Below are 20944 nucleotides of genomic sequence, written 5' to 3'. Positions count from 1 at the left end.
CAGAACTCCGATCTGATCCACGGACGTTGTGATCCTGTTCGTGTTTTCCACGTGTGAGAGGTGAACTTACTGAGCCAATCCATGCTGGCGCTCCTTTGACTCTGCAAGTCCTCCATTGAGATGCCGCTCGACAGGCACGTCACGGAGGTCTCCAGAGGACTACGGGCTTCATTTAGTACGTGTGATTGTTTTAGTAGCAGGTTAGAGATCCGGTCCAACAGAGATGACGGACGGGGAGGGAGGAGAAAGAGAAAAGGGAGAAGCCACTCACCCAGAAAGTGAAAGGCGAACCCAGAAAACCACAAGGAGTTATTGACGTTTACCCAAATCAATCAAGTTTAGATGATCATGATACAGTGAAACCTCCAGTCCACATTAAAATCAAAATAGGTTCTGTTTTTATCTCCTGGTACGGAGAATAAAATGTTCCTGCCACTCAGTGCTGGAATTCTTGTGGGCAGTGAAGGTTTTAATATCAGAAGTGTAAATAGCGGAATGACTCGTCTTCAGAAAAAAAACCCATCTACAAGCTCAAATTACTCATTTCCACACTAATAATTTAGCTTAAAAAACCAAAAACAACGTTGGCCATATATTATGATAAAATTGTAAGATTGCGCTTGATTATTTGTTTCAACAGTGGTGGGCCGTCACGAACTAAAGGGCCTTCTCTGCTGGCCTAAAAAAAATCTGATTCATGTGATGTTATTTATATTTTGTCCACGAATGGGTTCCCTTAACCACTAGGGTCGAAGGGACACCATTTCCTGCGGTCTGTCTTGGGCAAGTACAACCTGGTGGCGCCCATCCCTCTCCAGCCCGACAAATGTCCATGATTATTTATTAAATACTTACAAATTGTCTGTCAGTACCATATACATATCATATTATGCAAGAAATAGGACAGGGCAAGCTCAACTTTCACTATTAGCTTTAATAGAAATAGAAAATAACTTGATGGAACTGTATTGCACAAATCTGGTTATTGAAATATTCTTGAGGAAAGAAAGGAGTATGGATTTTGTGCATGGATAAAGAGGATTTTTTGATGAGTAAAAGGTAGCCATCTTTTTGCAATATTATTTAGGAATAATAATGCAATGTTATGATGTCATAGCTGTAGGTGCAGTGATGTGTTATAAGCCATAAAATAGTCATTTAGGGTTGGTTGGATTTAGAGGTAGGCCTAGGTGTGAAATACACAGTCCGCTACTGTTTTAATATTCTAAATCGGTGTAATTGGTTATGTTTTATATCTTTTAGAGCAGGGGTGTCAAACTCATTTGAGCTCGTGAGCAACTTGGGTGCCAAGGTGCTTAACTTGTTTGGGTGTTTGGGGATTTGCATTGGCCATGATCAATTTTTTTTGTCTTTTTCGCTACTTTTTTCTTTTTTCTTTTCTTTGTTTTTGTGTATGTGTTTGTCAGTCCCCCTCTTAAAGGGATACGACTAGGGTAGATAGATAGATTTAAGACAATACAATACAAAAGTGAAAAAACAGATGCTGAAATGGCAGAAAGTGGCACAGAAGTGTATAAGTGTAACCCATAATGTGAGGCACATTTAAAAATACAAATGTGCAAACCCATGACGTCATTCTCTTACATTTGTTGTCCGCTCGTTTGTTTATATCTGAAGTCAACTTTTTGTCTAAAATAACAACAGATAAGGTAGTTTCAATTGATTAAACTGGGAAATTTTGGAGCATGTTGTTATATGGCTGGGAGGTTCCACTGTAGTTTATTAGAGAGCACAGACGCACATAGTACACTGTAAGTCTTTGAAAAGAAGCACATTTATCCTTGAAGTAATCACTAAGAAGTAATCATTGTCATGTAATCACAATGGCGGCATGATAAGAGCTCATCCTGGGACATTGAGTCATAAATGATTGAGATAAAATGTGCCTTTTGGTCATAAATACTTTTCCAAAGACTTGACAGCTTTGCAGGGTAACTACTACTAGGTTGCATTATACACAGGGCCTTTTCACTTTTCACAAGGTAACATACAGTGCATCCAGAAAGTATTCACAGCGCTTCACTTTTTCCACATTTTGTTATGTTACAGCCTCTTTCCAAACTGTATTAATTTAAGCTCTTATCTCAAAATTCTACACAAAATACTCCATTATGACAATGTGAAAAAGTTTTTTTTTAACTTTTTTTGAATTTATTAAAAATAGAAAACTAAGAAATCACATTTACATAAGTATTCACAGCCTTTGCTTAATACTTTGTTGATCCACCTTTGGCAGCAAATACAGCCTCAAGTCTTTTTGAATATGATCCCACAAGTTTAGCACACCTATCTTTAGGCAGTTTTGCCCATTCTTCTTTGCAATAAGTCTCAAGCTCAATCAGGTCGGATGGGAGACGTTTGTGGACAGCCATTTTCAGATCTCTCCAGAGATGTGCGATCGGATTCAAGTCTGGACTCTGGCTGGGCCACTCCAGGACATTCACGGAGTGGTTCTGAAGCCAATCTTTTGAGATCTTGGCTGTGTGCTTTGGGTCGTTGTCCTGCTGAAAAATGAACCTTCGCCCCAGCCTGAGGTCAAGAGCGCTCTGGAGCAGGTTTTCATCCAGGATATCTCTATATATTGTTGCATTAATTTTTCCTTCTATCCTGACTAGTCTGCCAGTTCCTGTTGCTGAAAAACATCCCCACAGCATGATGCTGCCACCACCATGCTTCACTGTAGGGATGGTATTGGCCTGGTGATGAGCAGTGCCTGGTTTCCTCCAAACATGGCGCCTGGCATTCACACCAAAGAGTTCAATCTTTGTCTCATCAGACCAGAGAATTTTGTTTCTAATGGTCTGAGAGTCATTCAGGTGCTTTTTGGCAAATTCCAGACGGGCTTCCATGTTCCTTTTACTAAGGAGTGGCCTTCGTCTGGCCACTCTACCATACAGGCCTGATTGGTGGATTGCTGCAGAGATGGTTGTCCTTCTGGAAGGCTCTCCTCTCTCCACAGAGGAATGCTTGAGCTCTGACAGAGTGACTATCGGGTTCTTGGTCACCTCCCTGACTAAGGCCCTTCTTCCCCGATCGCTCAGTTTAGAAGGCCGGCCAGCTCTAGGAAGAGTCCTGGTGGTTCCAAATGTCTTCCATTTACGAATAATGGAGGCCACTGTGCTCATTGGGACCTTCAAAGCAGCAGAATTTTTTCTGTATCCTTCCACAGATTTGTGCCTCAAGACAATCCTGTCTCGCAGGTCTACAGACAGTTCTTTTGACTTCATGCTTGGTGTTTGTGCTCTGACATGCACACTCAACTGTGGGACCTTATATAGACAGGTGTGTGCCTTTCCAAATCATGTCCAATCAACTGAATTTACTGCAGGTGGACTCCAATTAAGCTGTAGAAAGATCTTAAGGATGATCAGTGGAATAAAGATGCACCTGAGCTCAATTTTGAGCTTCATGGCAAAGGCGGTGAATACTTATGTAAATGTGATTTCTTAGTTTTCTATTTTTAATAAATTCAAAAAAAGTTAAAAAAAAAAACTTTTTCACATTGTCATAATGGAGTATTTTGTGTAGAATTTTGAGATAAGAAATTAAATTAATACAATTTGGAATGAAGCTGTAACATAACAAAATGTGGAAAAAGTGAAGCGCTGTGAATACTTTCCGGATGCACTGGGGTAACTTAGATGGACTAAACCTCTCAAACTTTTAGGATAATATATTAAAAGCATAGAACGAAATGGATGTGAAAAGTGAAAGCTCATGCTGTTTACTAAAATACGACATCCTCAATTAAACACATTAAAAGCTACTCAGTGTAAACAGTTAGAAAACACACTGTTGTACCTCCACTTGCAAGTGAAGTGACGAGTAACACAAGTAGTCACTCTTTGTTTTAACCGGGTACACTTGATTAGGTAACAAGTTTAATGAAATGAAGTTGGATTTAAGTTAGCGGAATACCCAACTTTAACTGTGAGGCTAGACAAAAAGAAAATGACACTTCTTTGTCAAATGAACTTTGTGCAAAAACTAATAGAATAAATCAAACCATGACATTTACTTACAAGTGAAGCTACAACTGTATGTCAAGATGAACTCAACTGTTCAATCTTTGAAAAATATAGAACCAATGATAAAACGTTAGCTTACAATTTAGTATCATATATAAAGAAAGTTAAAGTGCAACTACGATGACTAAGAAAAGCCTTTAAGTGCCTTGTTAGTCATTGCACACAATGTGGACTGGATAAAGAATGCATTTATTGCATTTATGGTGATCCTGAGTGGCTTTTAAGCAACGTGTAGAGGACCCCTGGGGGAGACTGCAGCAGACTGGCACGAGTGAGTATTACCGTTTTCCTGGTTGGAAAACAGCCTACTTGCACTGGAGACCGTCTTGCCGATGTCGGCCAACGAACGCAAGTTGGACTTCTTGGTCTGGTGGCGGTGCCTGCGCAGAAGCGTGTACATCACTTTGTCCTTCAGCTCCGGCTTTAACTGGCCGCTCTCGATCTGGTTGTCCGTGATCAGCTCTGAAATGAAAGGGTCCGATTGCGATTTGAGAGAAAAATCAGGACGAAAATACATTTTCTATTTTCAGGCATGAAAATGGGTCAGTGGTTAAAAGGGTGAAAAGGGTGTGAAGGAAATATGTTCCTGTACACTGTACAACCCAACAAAATGTAATAATTTTATTATCTTGGCTGAATTTAGATTCAAGTCAGTTGCATGAAAGCAGGTTACATTTTCCTCAGCTGTTTCTGTGATTACTACCGTAAATTCCGGACTATAAGCCGCTACTTTTTTCCCAAACGTTCAACCCTGCGGCTTATTCAGTGATGCGGCCAATTTATGTCATTTTTCTAACGGCCGCCAGCGGCGCTCGAGTACAAAAGGTAAGATTTAGACCGCTGGAATATATGCGCCGAGGAAGACTGCAACTTCTTAGCTTGTGCACAAATTAAATTAGCTTAAACTTACTCATCATGCAAATTGCAAAAAGAAATGCACGTGACGCAGCTTTCAAGCCAGTTTCTTTCCGATACTGAGGAAAACGAATTTGATGGCGTCAGTTACAAGGAGGAAGATGAGGACGGTTTACCGTGATTTTTAAAAGTACGGTATATTTTTTTAACAGACCCGTTTACTGTTTTGCGAGCGTGTTGCTAGTAGCGTGTTGCTACCTGTCACAGTCACGGTTTGGGATGAAAGTTATATTATTATTATTAAAGCTTTGAAAACTCTCTCGGTGTACCGTCTTTCTTTGTAAATATGTGTAACCGTGTATAATATGTATTTGCAACTGTATATTTTTGTAATGTATTTATTTTAGAGACTTATTCTGATGTTTTTTGTACTGGCGAATAAAAGAGAAGGGGCGAAAACCACGGGGGCTGACGGGAAGTGGAGTAAAAGTGAGACGTGTTTGTGGACGCGGCGGACAATAGTGGATATATATTATTCCCACCCTCACCTTTGGAAATATAGACTTTTTTTCCTTGGATTACTTTCAACGGGACCCGGACTCTGCAGGTCTGCATCAAACCTTAAGTATCATTTTCCGTTCATTAAGCCGACTGTGTTTTTTTGGACTGTGTACTTTATATTCAGTTACAATCGCGGGACATAGAGTCAGGTTTGGGTTACTTTTATGATTGTGTTACATGTTTTAATGTGGGCGCATGCGGCTTATTTACAGGTGCGGCTTGTGTATGTTTAAAAACGGTTTTCCTCTTAAAATGTGGTGGGTGCGGCTTATAATCAGGTGCGCTCTATAGTCCGGAATTTACGGTAGTTCTAAATAGCTAGCTTGCTCCTGAACAGGCTAACAACTAGGCTAGGATTTTCCCCAGATATACATTTGGCCTTTCTTCTGTCTTAAGTGTGAAGAATTAATGAGTTTGATAAAATAATACTACAGTAATACTACAAAAATACTATAATCATAAAACTACTGTACAGTAATAATACAAAGGTACTACGAAAATACTGCAGATATACAACAAAAATCTACTGTCAAACTCCAACAAAAGTACAACGGTAATACAAAAAAAATACTACCATGGGAATACTACATAGAAATTACTTCAGAAATATTACAAAAATAGTACAAAAATAAAACTACTGTAACACAACAAAAAACTACAGAACTTGAATAAAAATCAGACTTCAGAAATACTAAAAAAAACTGAAAAAACCTAAACTTCAAAACTAAAAAACAAATGAAGTGCTTAAAACAGGAACCCAATACACTATTTTGTTATGATTGTGGTTGTTTTAAAACCAATTTGATGAAACTAAAGAAGTACAACACGTCACATTCGGCCCCCGACTCCAAATAGTTGCCCACCCCTGGAGTAGAACATAGAATGAGTTCTAGTAGTAAGAAATTATCAAGTAATAAGGGGCCCCAAATCTAATTTCGCTCAGGGCCCCATGAAGGCATGGAAACTTGAAAAACTACCGTAAACCCAGCAGAATGTAACTTGATTTTGATCTTTTGGACATGTTTGATAATTATCCGGCTTGAAGGACCAAATTTTAAGTTTAAACTTTAATAGACACTCAAAATAAGGCCGGTCACACAGCCGTTTGCGGCTGAATCACGGCTAAAATTTTGCGTTTTTTTTTTTGCCCGTGGTTGCCCGGGATGGAAAATGCGCAAAATTGGCCAACCCGCTGTTCATCGGTGGTATGCCCGCAAAACAGACGCCGGCGACTGTTCCGCTTCCTCATCGTGTCATTTCTGCGTCATTTTCTCGTGTGGACCACGGGTATAAAAGCCCCCGAGCCGGTGTTGTGCCCAAATCCGACTCCTACGCAACACCCACACCGCCCCACCCCCTCGCGTGACTTTTTCATCCACGTTAACAAACGCATTTTGTAGAATACGATCGCACTTTATTGTTTAAATAAACGCGCTATATAGACTAGGATCTCCCAATTGTTATAATTAGCTCGCTTTATAGTTTTAATAAGCGTTTTATATAGAATACGATCGCTTTCGTTGGAAGCGCAGCAGAATGCGCGTTCACGCAAGGGGGGGGAGGATTTACCGTTCGATTAAGTTCACAACAAAAACAAAGACGGAATGGTTTAAGTTGTATTACATTTCCAACAAATGCAAGACGAAGTGGTTTTGGTTATATGTTCGCCATCACATTCCCTAAAAGTGAGATAAAACGAGGTAAAAGTGGTTGAAGTAGCGAGGGGATGCTAATCTCGGCACCGGGCTGTAGAAATCATAACCGCACAAGACACAGTCCCGTGAAGATCAAGATTCCAAGCTATGGAATCATTTTTATTTTATTATCTTGAAAAGAAATGTCAAGAAATAAAAATGGATTAAGACGAGGTCACTACGCTGACGGGGGGGGGGGGTTTAAAGGTTATTGGTCTATCTTCTTTATTCATTATCCATTATCGATCAGTTCATAATACGCTACAAAGCTTAGGAGCCGTGACTCTTACTCTCAGCTAAAAGGCCAAGCTAAGGTCCTAGCATTAAAGCCTTGCTGCAATCATTGCGAAAGCACCGAAAGATTTATTTGAAATGAAGAGAAACTACGCTGACGGGGATCCATGTTCACCCCCTTGACGTCACGAGCACAACTGACGTGTGCTCGGCATTCGCGCTGTTTATACGCGGAGAAAGGCGTTTGACTGTCACACGCGTTACACGCTAATTTCACGTAATAACACCACGATACAGGCGCAGAACATGCTATTACCATGCTCCACCCACGATTACCCGCTGAAATTTCCCGTCCTACCCATGTGTAAGCACGCCCTGGCCGCGGCCAGAGCACGTCGTTCCGCGTCATTTCCGCGTCATTTCCTCGTGTTGACCACGTGTGCGGCACGCGGTTTAAACACGTGCTCAAACTTTTGAGCAGCTCAAAAGTTTTGAGCGCGGCCAACCACGTGAAAATTTCCGACCGCGAGTAAAGCACTGCTCTATCTCGTCTATATTGCGGTCTCAAAACGTCCAACAGCGCCCAACAGCATCTGCTTCACGGCCAGAAAATTCTGGACGTGGTTCAGCCTTGATACGCTCGTGAAAGGCGGTGTACCCGCGCTCTGAAGAATTGAGCAGCGCCAAATAGTTTCGCGCTGCCACCCGCGCGCGAATTTCCGACCTCGTGTTAAGCACCGCTGTATCTCGTCTGAGTGGCGATCTCAATGCGTCCTATAGCGTCCGCCTCAAAGGCAGAAATTTCTGGCCGTGATTCAGCCGCAAATGTCTGTGTGACCGGCCCCTTAGAAGACATACATGGATTTTGAACTTGCAAGGGGGGCTGGGAGAAAAGCTCTCAGATAAGAAAAATCCATTCCTTCCTAAAGCCCTCTTCCGAATCCCCTATTTTTATTACATTTTCAAGGTTATGAAAAACAGATCATCCCTAAAGGCAACATGATTGGCCGATAGCAAAAAATAATGCAATAGTCAATCCAACAAACAACAGTGAGACCAAATAAAGACCCATGAAATGTCCTTTGCACTCATCCAATAGTAACAAACGTAATGGAGTTTTAGGAAAAGAAAGTGTTTTACGAGAAAATTGTTTTTTTATTTTTTTATCTACAGTGGTACGTCTATACGAGAACCTCTAGACACGAGAATTTCATTTCGATAAACACTGGTATTTCTTCTTAAAAGCTTCAATTGTTCCGGGATAGCACTCGTAGCCCGAATTGCTGATGTAACGAGGGAAATTTCCCAATATGAAAAAACTAAAATCGAATTGGTTCTCTCCCGTCCTCCCGAAAGCATCCAAGCGAACTCTCGATAGCTATGAAACTCATCCTCCTGATCACTAAGCCACACACAAAAAGTAAACATATAATATTAAGATAAATAAGACGATATTAATGAAAACAAATGTCAGTTTATTATGAGAGCCGTAACAATTGTGTGCATGCTCTGTGGTGGAAGAAAGAGTGACGAAACTTGTACAGCTGTCAACTTGTACATTTTCGCCGTTTTTATGTTATTTGTTCATTTCCCATCGAGTCACCCTATTACAGTTTTTAATCGTGATCACCTTTTTTTAAAAAGACTGATCTCATCTGGCCCATTTCGGTTCTAATCTGGATCGTTTTTGTCACTGGTGTCAGACGACGTCATAGGGGATTGCTAATATTATCATAATCTGCCAATTGTCCTCACCTGTGCTCACTCGTTCAGCCCCAGCTGCCACTCGCTCCCTAATTAGTCCTCCTCCAATTTAAACACGTCATTCTCATTCACTCCTGGTCAGTCCGTCTGCAAACCTCAGCGCATGCAAGGCAAGCACTTTTGACTCTGGCTCCCGTTTTGATCCCGACCTGTTTCCTGTATCAATCCCCGATCCAAGCTCTGTTCTCCTAACCCGGCTACTCGTATCCCGATTCAGTTTCCTGTATCAATCCCTGATCCAAGCTCCGTTCTCCGGTCCCGGCTACCCGTATCCTGATTCTGTTTCCTGTATCGATACCCGATCCAAGCTCCGTGTTCCTGTCCCTGCTGCCCGTATCCTGATTCTGTTTCCTGTATCAATTCCCAATCCCTGATTTTCAGTTGCAGGAAGTTCTTCCCATTACAATTTACCATGGCTCATAATAAATGTCCATGTATGATACAATATCCTTGCACTGATACAAATTTCATAGTGCAATACTCCCTAACACCGGCTGCCGTTAATCACAAGGGAAGAAATGCAATGACAAAACAAGCCACCAGAAAGCGGTGTCGGCGTCATTTTTAAGTAGAATTGCTGTGAAACATGGGAACAAGTTCAAGCATTTACAAGGCCTTCACGCAAAATTCCTGATCTTTTCAATCCTTCAAATACAACATTAAAATTCAAGCATTTTCAAAGATTTCAAGCACCCATACGAACCTTGCTTATAGTGCGGAAACTACGTTAAGTTGCTATATGTTGAACTGTTACAAAAAACCTGCAAACACACACGGCAATCAAGCAATGTGTTAATTGCAATTAGTACATGTTCTTTGGCCTCAATGAAAAGACGAGTGCTACCTTGAAACAACAAGGCTGACAGAAAAGAGAGAAGCCTCAGGCGAATGGGGTCACAGGCTACTCTGGTTAATGGGCTCAAAGCAAGAGGCCCTTGCAGTGCACTCGATTGCTTCACATTAATCACTTTGAGTGGAGGTCTTCCTCCTTTCTTGCTCCCTCAAGCAATATTGGGCAGTGGCCTGGCGTGAGGACGTCACTTTCCCTTCGAAACCGCCAAGTTATCACCATCGTGGAGACCTTTCCTGGGCTTTTAAAACAAAAAGAAAGCGTGCACCAAATACTAGAATGCTGCACGCAGGGGCTAGTTGGAGGCTTGATCAAACTCGAAAGCCCTTTGCTTGTCACACGTTTACTGCGGAGTACAAGATTTTCCATCCGTCCATTCATTATCCGCTTAAACCTCAGTAGGGCCGCGGGGGTGCTGGAGCCCACCCCAGCTATCTCTGGGCAGTGGGCAGGGGACACCCTTAACTGGTTGCCAGCCAGTCGCAGGGCACACGGAGACAGACAACTCACTCGCTCATCCAACCCGGCCAATTAACCGGACATGCATGTTTTTGGAATGTGGGAGGAAACCGGAGTGCCGGGAGGAAGCACAGGGAGAACATGCAAACTCCACACGGGGAGGCTGCGTTAGCTGGACTTGAACCGTGAACCTCCGCGCTGTGTGGCTGGGCGTTAACCACTCACCCGCCGTGCCGCCCAACACAACATTTTGTGTCACATATTTATGCATTGTTGCATTCCATATGTTATACTTTTTTATGTACGGTATGTAAACTATTTTTTAGGAGGTTAAAAAAAAATCAGGCTTCGTACACCCTTTTTAATGACCAAATTAAAGCATTTTTAAAAGACTTTCAAATCATATTTTCCAATTCATCCAGTACCATTAAAATATCCACAAATCCACAAATATATCTGCTATTCACCTGTCCTCTAAGGCGCAACCTTGTAGGAGGCAATGACGCTTTAGAGGACAATACCATACAAACTAATGCCAGCTGTCGTTAATCACTAGGAAAGAAACGCAGTGGTAAAGCAGAGCCGCCAGAGAGCAGTGTCTGCATCATTTTTTGGCAAACCTATTATAAAACATAGCAACAATTTCAAGCATTTACAAGTATTTCATGGTGTGTATTTGTGCTACTTATCTGTCATTCAAATCCCAAACCAGACCGCCTGAGACAGGGGGTCTTAAACTCAATCTACTTTGGGGCTTCTGGAGCGAGGTTTAGGGTGAAACTGGGCCAAATTGGGTCTTTCACATGAAAAGCTCTGATACACACATTCCAGTATTTTCAAATATCTTTTATAAAATTTGCTACACAAAAAAACATTAAAAATTAATGTACAATTATAAATGAAATCATGTGAAAAAGTATAAATGATACCTCGTTTGCATGAGATTTGCTTACATCACAAGGACAATGTGTATTATTTGACCACTAGATGTCAGTGTATTGTGTAGAGCAACCAAAAACGAGTCCAAGGAAGAATACGAACTATGCAGACTCAAAGTGACCAAAATGTACAATTTAACCTCACATTTTCTTGCCCAGCCTTTTTTTTTTGGTGTTTGGATACCCGAAGAAGCAAGATGGCTGACAATTAGATTATGTCAAGTCAAATGAATGCAAATTTCTCAAGTATTTTTTCTAAATGTTAGAGGAGTTATTATTTTTTTAAATGCACGTTTGCATGATAGTTTGTGTATTTGGGATTCATTTTTAAATCAATATTGTTCTCTTTAATGAATACGTTTTATCTACCACTAGGAGACGCTTAATAATACCACTGTCCCTTTAAAATTTCATATTAAGGTGGGGGCCTCAAACCATCACCCTGCAGGCAGCATTTGAGACCCCTGCACTAAACTCTCCGCCCACCAGGGTCTTATTAAATTCTATGGGAAACACTACAATTAGTTACATATTAACCACATTACACTGTATTATGTTATGTTATGTTATGTTATGCATGGATACTTTGAAGTTATTCATCCACTCACCGACCACCTGAGGCAAAGTGGACGCCTCCAGGTCCAGCATGATGGTGCCTTTCTCGATGCAAGTGCGCAGCTCAAACAGGCTGTGCAGGGACAAGGTGGCCACGTGAGGTTTGCTCCAACGTTCTCCGCCTTTCTCCACCTTTTCCTCAAATTTGATCCACCTGAAGACATCAAGAGTAGAGATATTTTTAAAACAACATTGAACGGCTCCTCTGAATCCAGATGTTCTCTTCCTGAGGCAAGTGCCCTAAGTACCGTATTTTCTAGACCATAAGGGAGACCTAAAAACCCCAAACTGGCCAGGAATTTGAAGGTCCACCTTATAAACTGCTGAGTACAGTGGATAAGATTGGAACTGCATCCTGTGTTACTACACGAGGTTTATTTGAGTAATGATTGATCAATCGATAATCCTCACTGGCCCAAAAAGCAAAACATTGAATGTAATGGGATTCGAACCCAGGTTAATAAAGGATCCCCTTCCACTTGAGTGGTGGGGGCATCACTTCGGTGGTGTATGTTGGGCGAGTACAGCATGGTGGCGCCCGTTTCTCTCCAGGCCTTCTTTTGTGTAGGAGTTTGCTCCCTCATGTGAAACAGATGGTAATGGTTTCAATGGTTATCAGTAGCAGGAGAAGCCTCCTGGTCTGACTCAAATGCAACATCTTTAACATCTGGTCCCCGTTGTTTATCAGTGTTAAGCGTCGACCTGCTCTTCGGAGATGAGCCAGACCTTGGCTTTTTGTGTGGAGTTTGTATAGTATTTTGTTGAAAACATTCTGTTTTCTGGTTCTGTCTTTCACAATGTTATTACAGGTGAACAAATCGAGGGGTCGGGGACATATGGCTCACAACCCGTGCACTAAACTCTCCACCAGGCACTTTCACAAGCCACATGTGGCTCTTTTTATGAGTACGTATGACTCAGAGACAAAATTGATTCCCTCAAATGTTCGCCATGTCGTTCCAAATTTGCATGAGCAATGCTTATTGTAGTGCAAACGATCACCAAGATTTTTTTTCGGTACTGTCGAGTAAATATCGGGCACATTCTTAACTACAGTTTCCAGTGAAGTTGTCACTCCAAAGAAACTTGTTTTGGCTATACATCGCTAAAATCCTTTATATGGAAGCTCAGTTAACGATCCATGTTTACTGTTGAGACACCAAATGATGGAAATCCACAGAACAAACTGTGAATACGTCAAAAGACCACCAAGAGCAATTTGATTGGGTGAGTGGTAGGGTTGGGTGGAGCTATGTTGAGAGCGCAAGCACTCCCATTGTCACTCGTCCAGTGTCATCTGCGCTGAAGGCAAATACGTTGGGATCCGTGTTTGCAGAATTTAGTGACATTTTTAGTAAAGAACTGTGCTTTCACCTTGTTTTGAAACCATTTAGGGAAAAAATAAAGAGCAAAATGAGCTTCGACGATCTTAAGTAATTGCGAGTGGGAGACAAGTTTAAAGTGGTATATTTTTTGACATTTGGAACCCAGACACTGGCATTCATATTTAATAAACTTCATCAAATTATCAAATGGCATATAGTGAAATAAAAGGGGGTGAAGAATAAGCTTTTGTCTGGGGAGCGAGTTTAGGGTTTTTGTTGAATTTTGTCTCAAAATATATAGTGTGGCTCTTTGCACCCTCACGCCCCCCCAAAAAAATCAAACAGTTTTGCTTTTATGGCTCTATGATTCAAAAAGGTTCCTGAAACCTGGTTTAACCTATCAGAATGCACTATAGGAAATCACTGTTCCTGGTACTGCTGGAAAAATAGTGTGAGAGTAATGCCGCCCTCTTCTATGCGGCAGCGTGTTGGGGAGGCAGCGTCAAGAAGAAGGATGCCTCTCGTCTCAATAAACTGGCTAGGAAAGCGAGCTCTGTTGTGGGCAAAGAGCTGGACAGCCTAACAACAGTAGCTGAGAGACGAGCAATGAAAAAGCTGAGGTCAATCATGGACAATCCATCGCATCCACTACACAGCATTATCTCCAGACAGAAGAGCAGTTTCAGCGACAGACTCCTGTCACTGTCTTGTACTACGGACAGACTGAAGAGATCTTTTCTTCCTCATGCCATGAGGCTCTTTAACTCCACCCGGCAGAGTAAAGGCCCACATTAAACCACACCACCTACATTGGATATTACCGAATCTTACTGCAATATGTATTCTGTGTAGCACTATTTAGTTACTCTATATAACACGCTACAGTGGGCATTTGCATGTCACACTGGGTATTTGTATATTGTATTCTTTTGGCTTTATTATTGTACTGTTCTCAGCTCAGGGATGCTGCTGGAAATATGAATTTCCCTTAGGGGATGAATAAAGTATCTATCTATCTATCTATCTATCTATCTATCTTTTCATTTGCCATCTGTACAACTTGTGGTCTAGTGATAAAGTGTCGGCACTCTTACTGCCACGATCTGGGTTTGATTCCTGTTGCAATCAATGTTTAGTAATTTCATTGAGCGATACTTATCTGATTACCCGTAATCGTTGCATGGTAAACATGGTAGCTCTTACTGCAGTCTCAATTTCATGCAGTTCGGTGCGCTTTATCGATGAATAATACAGGACAAAATACTATTTTTGGGGAAGTGCCCCTTGTAATTTGGTGTGCCTTGTATAGTTTGGAAAATACGGTGTGTGCGTTTGTATTAGCTGCATATTGGCAGTGAGTTAAAAGTTGCATGTGGAGCTCAGCCAGCTAGCAACAGCTCACAGTCTGCACATCTTTTGTGCATCTGCTATGAGAGTGTACTTGATCCCGCAATAAGAACTCAAGGGGGGGATAAAAACAATAATTGATCAACGTCTTCATTCTAAACTGACTTTCTCACACCAAAATGTTTCTTTTCCTATTTAGAAATGGTGTCAAACCTTGTAATAAAGATAGGCCGAGAAAGTTAAACAAACTTTCAGGTTCGAAAGAGAAAGTTTCCCCTCCGAAGAGCAAGAATTTGTGTTTTTTTCCCCCATAATATACTCCTTATGGTTCTGTAAGATTTCCCTGGGGCTCAATAGTTTTCAATAACTATCAGATTAAATCTCTCTTACCCCCATTTTTGTATTATAAACAGGGTTGGGTAGGGTTACTTTAACTGGATTACTTTCAATTACTTTTGGATTACTCCAATACCAAATATGCTAATAAAAGACAAAAGAAACTAAATATGAATAAAATTATGACTCACAACACGTGGTAAGCTTTCTCTCCTGGCTTTGATCTCTTTGATCTCCAGCAAAACTAACATAAAATGCGACAGAAACAAATGAAAATAAATCCAAACATCTTGCCAACATCATTTTTGTTCCATGTATTCCGTTACTCCCCAAGCCTGCACAAAATTTTGTAATTTTATTCATATTTAGTTTCTTTTGTCTTTTATTAGCATGTTAGCAAAAGTAAATGAAAGTAATCAGGTTAAAGTAACCCTACCCAACCCTGATTATAAATTGAATGTGTGATTACTTTTCCGAAGTCATTTTCGGTTATTAATATACATTTATCCTTGGTAAGGTTGATGCTCAAATAAAGGCTCGTGCACCATGAATAAGATGCGTGGGAAAGGTTTTTGAGTTGTGAGCCGTGTTGGGTTCAAATGTTTTGGTACTAAGGCCAAAAGATTTGTTTTTTGTACCTGCCGATAAATGTTTTGAATCTGATACCGTGGCAATACATGAGAAAAAAGGAAAAGCTATTCAATTTCTTCATTTGCATGTACGGATGAATATACAGTACATGTAGACATCTACATGTATATGTTATATTTCTTTTCATATATTTTTATATGAAAGGAATGATCTCATCAAATTAGTTTTGAAACACTCTGAATTAAAGCTAGATAATATATTAGGTCTCTTTTTTAAACCAGGGATATTAAACTCGCGGCCGGGGGGCTGACAGCTGCACCCGGGATTATATTTTAAGCTTAATGTGAGTACAGCCCATGCAACATATGAAAACATGTATTACAGATTAATTGATTGATTTTAATAGGAATAGGAATATAGTTTGTCATTGAAACATTTATAATGGACAGTGAAATTAAAAAGTGCCATTCTGAAGTGCAAGATAATGTACGATAAGATAAATATCACATTAATTCATTTTTTTAATATTATTGAGACATTATTCTTAAAAAATATTTGAGAACATTAGAATGTTTTTTATCAGAGCTTTTCTCGTAGAAAAGCACGATTTGGCCCACATCACCTAGAGTTAGCTCAGGTGGCCCACCTAGAAATTTGAGTCTGAGAACCATATTCTGAGAACAAAATTTTATAATGTGCATTGAAAAACTCAATAGCTATTTTGTTAGTAATCCCTCATTTATCATTGTATATATTGTTATTGTATTTTTATCTTTTTCATTAAACCTGGAAGGCAGCATATAGCCTGCAGAACCTAGTTTGCGCATCCCTGGTTTAGTCTATTCCATGGGTGTCAAACCCATTCAGCTCGGGGGCCACGAGGTAGAAAAACATTCACACCGGGGCCGGACTACTAAGTGTATAGTGTAAAAAGTGCTTTAGCTGCAGGACTGGGGCGCTTTTAGGAGGTCTTACACTTAAATTGTGATTCAGGTAGGTAAGATTTGATTTTTGTGGGGGGAGGTTTCTCAAAAAAAAATGTATGGTTCAATAACAGTTAATCTCTTGTAGTGTATTAATAAACTGTGCATTTTTGAAAAAAAGAAAAACAATGATTGAATTCATTTCCCCTGCAGTTTAGGGGGAACTCATGCAGACTGAAAAGTGGCAAAAATGCTTAAAAACACTAAGTCAAAATGATTAATTTTATGATTTTAAAGTATTTTTATCTTTTATTTTTTTTATCAAAATGCTTATGTGAATATGGGATCTTGGCTGATAGATGTCATATCTATTATAGTAAGGAGCTAAAACTTTTTAAAACTTCTGCAGAGACACCCAGGTGCTATTTTTTGTTTTAATTTTTCTAATTTTTGTATTGCCTTAAACAGTGCATGTGTGACTTTTCAAGTTAAATACCATAGAATGGGTTTCCTCAATGTTCTCTGGTTGATTAATGGAACCCAGCAAATACAGCTACAGTGGGTGCTTTTCGAGTGACGCCTGGCATTGGCGACGTCCAGTGGACATATTCAAAACTGCAGCCCATTTTCTCTTGTCTCTTCTCTTTCCTCAACCCAAGGAAAGGAGTTAAGAAACAAAAAACATCTTTCACAGGGAGTCAGGTAGGTTGCTCCAGGTGTGAAAATGCCCAAAAAAGCTAACTCAGCACTTTCCTACTCCCATTTCAGAACCTCATTCTCACTCTAGACTCACTCTCACTCTTTGGGTCTTCTATTCTTATGTGCCAATGACCCTGCCGAAAATGGTTTCGCATCTGAACGCGGGTGATGCTCTAATTGCGCACAACCGTTCTAGTTTCACCTGGAAAATCCCCGCCCCTCAAACATACCTGGCTGTTTCCTTCCATTCCATCTCCTGGCCGTCCACCGAAAGAAGCTCGTCCAATTCGGTAAAGAGTTGAGGGGGTGGCGGCCCGTCATCGTCCTCGCCGAGGATGAAGCGGATCCTCTCGGCTGCCGGCGAGACTGCAGAGACGGGAAAGATACTCCGAGTCAGGGGTCGTATTGGGCTCTCCAGCTCAAACTCTGGGGGAGGCGGAGGAGGTGGTAGCATAGGTATGACAACCAAGGTCAACTCCTCGTTCTTCTCCTCCAACTCCTCATCTTTCTCCTCCTGGTTATTATTGTTGGACATTTTTTTTAAATAAATAAAAACCCTCCCCTTTTATCCCGGGGTTTGATTCTTCAGGTGCGAGTCGTAAGCAGAGCACTCATGAGAGACCCTGGAAGTGACAGAGCCTCTCAGCTGCTTTGTGAAACAGGTAGGAAGAGGAGGGGGGGAGTTTTTGTGGCGAAAGCGCGTCAGTGCCAGGGTACCCCCCCCTCACTGTTAGCCATTGGCTTGGCCGGCTGCCCCCGGGAGCCCCTCGGTGACAATTAGGAAAAGCTTCGCAAACTTGCCCATTCTTCAGGCCCGGCTTAGGCTTCGTCTCCTCCTCCCAACTTGTTCTCATTTGAATATTTAGCAAAGGGACGAGGTGACAAACTCAACAGGGTCGAACCTAAATAATCGTTTTCATGAACTTCAGAGCCGTCAGTAAACATTACGTGCAGGGTTAGGGGGGTTACCTTTAAAATGTAATCCGATAAAGTTACTAGTTACCTGTTGAAAAATGTAATCAGTAACGTAATCCGAACACCATAATAGTGCACATATGTAACTTGATTACTTTCAATTAATTTTGGATTAATACCAAATATGCTAATATAACACAAAATAAATATTATACAAAAAAATCCTAAATACTGTCTAAAACAAATGAACAATGTCACCCTGAAAAAGAATTGGAGGAAACCTAGGTCAGGTAGTTGCTTCAAGCAGAGGTAAAGTCTAGAGTCCCCGCCGAACCCAAATTTCGGCCTGAAATCAGTCAATATACGTGCGGGTCAGGCCAGGCTTCTCTCTAGCTGCCTTTCTTTTATTATCCACCTGTCATTGTTCTTCTTTGTGTCTCTGATTCTCTCTCGTTTAAAGTGCTGCGCTACATTCTTAAGAACGTATTGCTGCTGTGGTTTACGGCCCAATTTTCAACCCCTCAAAATGAAGGATGGCCTTAAAATTTTAGTGTCAACTCTTTAAAAAAATCCATCAATGATGGAAAATTGATGGTTAATGTTACCTCTTCAGACACTGTTTTGGGCATTTACCCTATGTTACTGAGTTAATAGTACCCACAGAGCTAAAAAAAATATCAACAAAAACAAAGCAAAAACTTCTTGCATTAGTAGATGTTTGCATGTATCACTGTTTAAAAGTTTGGGGTCGCTTAGTAATGTCCTTATTTTTGAAAGGAAAAGCATGTTGTTGTTGTTTTTCAATGGCATGAAACTAATAAGAAACACAGCCCATATATTGTTAACGTGGCAAATGTTTGTTTTTAATGCAATTTCTTCACAGGTGTATGGAGACCCATTTCTAGAAACCAGCACTCCAGTGTTCTAATAGTACATTGTGTTAAGATCTCCTACAACGGTGTGGACTATTCCTTTTATAAAAAAGCACCAACAGGCTCTAACCAGAGTAGAGAAGAGAAGTGCCAAGTTGACAAATACACTAGAGTCTTTAATTTGCGAAATAAACACCTTACAGGTCCGAAACTAGCAGTTGGGTTAAATAATACCCGCAGAATGCCAGTGTCAATATCTACAGTAAAGATCCTGGGCTTCAAGGCAGAGTGGCAAGGAAAAAGCATTATCTGAAACAGGCAAACAGAAGGAATGGAGCAACATAGGCAAAAGAACAGACGTTGAACTACTCATTTGTGTGACTTTTTCATGGAGAACGCAACATTGTCTTGGTGATCCCAACATTTTGAACGGTAGTGTGTACAGGCTGACAAATGAAAATATTTGTATTTGTTTATTAATGTTTATGTGTGGATGACAACGACAGACTCTTAAGCAGCCACACCAGCCTAATAAAAATGCTATTTGCTAGATATGAAAATGAAATGAAATGAAATGATCTGCATTTATATAGCGCTTATCAAGTCAATGACTTCCCAAAGCACTTTACAATGTGCTCCACATTTCCCAATAGCAGCCTTGCAGCCATGTAAGGCGCTAACCTGCTTATTGGGGGTATTAGGGGTTCAGTGTCTTACCCAAGGACACTTCAACATGTAACACGGACGAGTCGGGATTCGAACTGGGATCCCTTGATCCCAGAACGAGCGCTCTACCTCCTGAGCTACTGCCGCCCAGATATGATGATTTGTTTTTTTGTTTTTTCAGGAGGATTTTGCGTCAAACAATGAGACACTCCAAAGTTGCCACATCAGCAAGCTAAAGTGAAAGGAAGATGCATTTTGCGGAAAAAAATCACTGCTCAGAAGCAAAATAAGATAAGAAATGGTCAACTACCTTGATATGTAGCAATTAATTAGACCGGAGGTGAGCAACGCGGGGCTCTTTAGCGCAGCCAACCGGCTTGCTGGCGCTTTTCCAAGAATGTTTACAAATTAAAAGGATTGGGAAGGTAAATATATTTTTATTTTAATATGGTTTCTAAGTGGGACAAAATGACACAAAACACTTTAAAATGCAGTGAAAATCACTAGAATAAATATTACATTTCAACTAGGGGTGTAACTGTAAGACCAAAGGGAAGATCAGTTGGTTTCGAGATCATGGGTGGAAGTCATAGGTTTGACTACCGCTCTTTCACTGGTATCGGTTTGTAAAAACACCGGATACAGGTTGTTGCCTCGAACGCAGCAAAATCATATATTGTGACATGAAGTCTTGGCTCTCAGGCTTGAACTCCTGCCTGGAGAACTTAGCTGCAATGCAAGACTAAGAGGAATTTCTACGTGGATTATTTTTCGCTCTCTCTCCTGTCACCTGTGTTAGAGCTGAGCTGTGCGGACTGCCTTTCAAAGGGGCAGTGTCACAATGTAGCTCTGCTTCTGGCTACACCCCTAATTTCAAAAGAAGTCACATTAAATGGATAAAAACACAAAAATATCATAGGCACCTATTTGGTATTTTCTGATTTTTGTCAGTATATATTTGAAATGATTCTTAAGGATATTTTTGTGTTTTGTTGTTCAGGCCCGAGGATGGGTGCATTGATTTGGTATTAAAAGAGAGAGAGAAAAGGACGCTGCTACCTTTTACCCCTGCACTGAGTTGTTTGACATTTGCACAGAAATCAATTTGTATAAATTTCATTGTATTTATCTTATCTGCTGCTTTATTTTTATAAATGCATTCTGCCATTTATTGCAGTGTTTGTGTTGTCCAGATAAGGGGCACCTTATGCAAGTCAATTTTGTTGTTTTTTCAAATCCTCAAAATAAAAA

At 40.7% G+C, this 20944-nt stretch overlaps 1 protein-coding gene across 6 annotated transcripts in view; it reads right to left on the bottom strand.

Moving 5' to 3' along the window:
- Positions 1-20944, bottom strand: part of slc4a4a (solute carrier family 4 member 4a) — a 98805-nt gene that overhangs the window by 40589 nt on the left and 37272 nt on the right. For 2 of the 6 annotated variants that reach the window (XM_088336576.1, XM_088336577.1), the window contains exons 5-8: positions 17471-17606; positions 12013-12173; positions 4332-4511; positions 71-166 (exon numbers count right to left, since the gene is read on the bottom strand). In XM_088336576.1, coding sequence (XP_088192702.1) covers positions 71-166; positions 4332-4511; positions 12013-12173; positions 17471-17606 — 573 coding nt within the window. The remainder of the gene's footprint in view (positions 1-70; positions 167-4331; positions 4512-12012; positions 12174-17470; positions 17607-20944) is intronic. The other 4 variants (XM_088336579.1, XM_088336581.1, XM_088336578.1 and 1 more) reach the window with 2 other exon arrangements.

The sequence above is a fragment of the Urocampus carinirostris genome, chromosome 5 (genome assembly GCF_059441175.1).
Source record: "Urocampus carinirostris isolate Australia breed hairy pipefish chromosome 5, RoL_Ucar_1.0, whole genome shotgun sequence".
In the NCBI taxonomy this organism is placed as follows: Eukaryota; Metazoa; Chordata; class Actinopteri; order Syngnathiformes; family Syngnathidae; genus Urocampus; species Urocampus carinirostris.
This window is presented reverse-complemented; position numbering and strand designations above follow the sequence as displayed.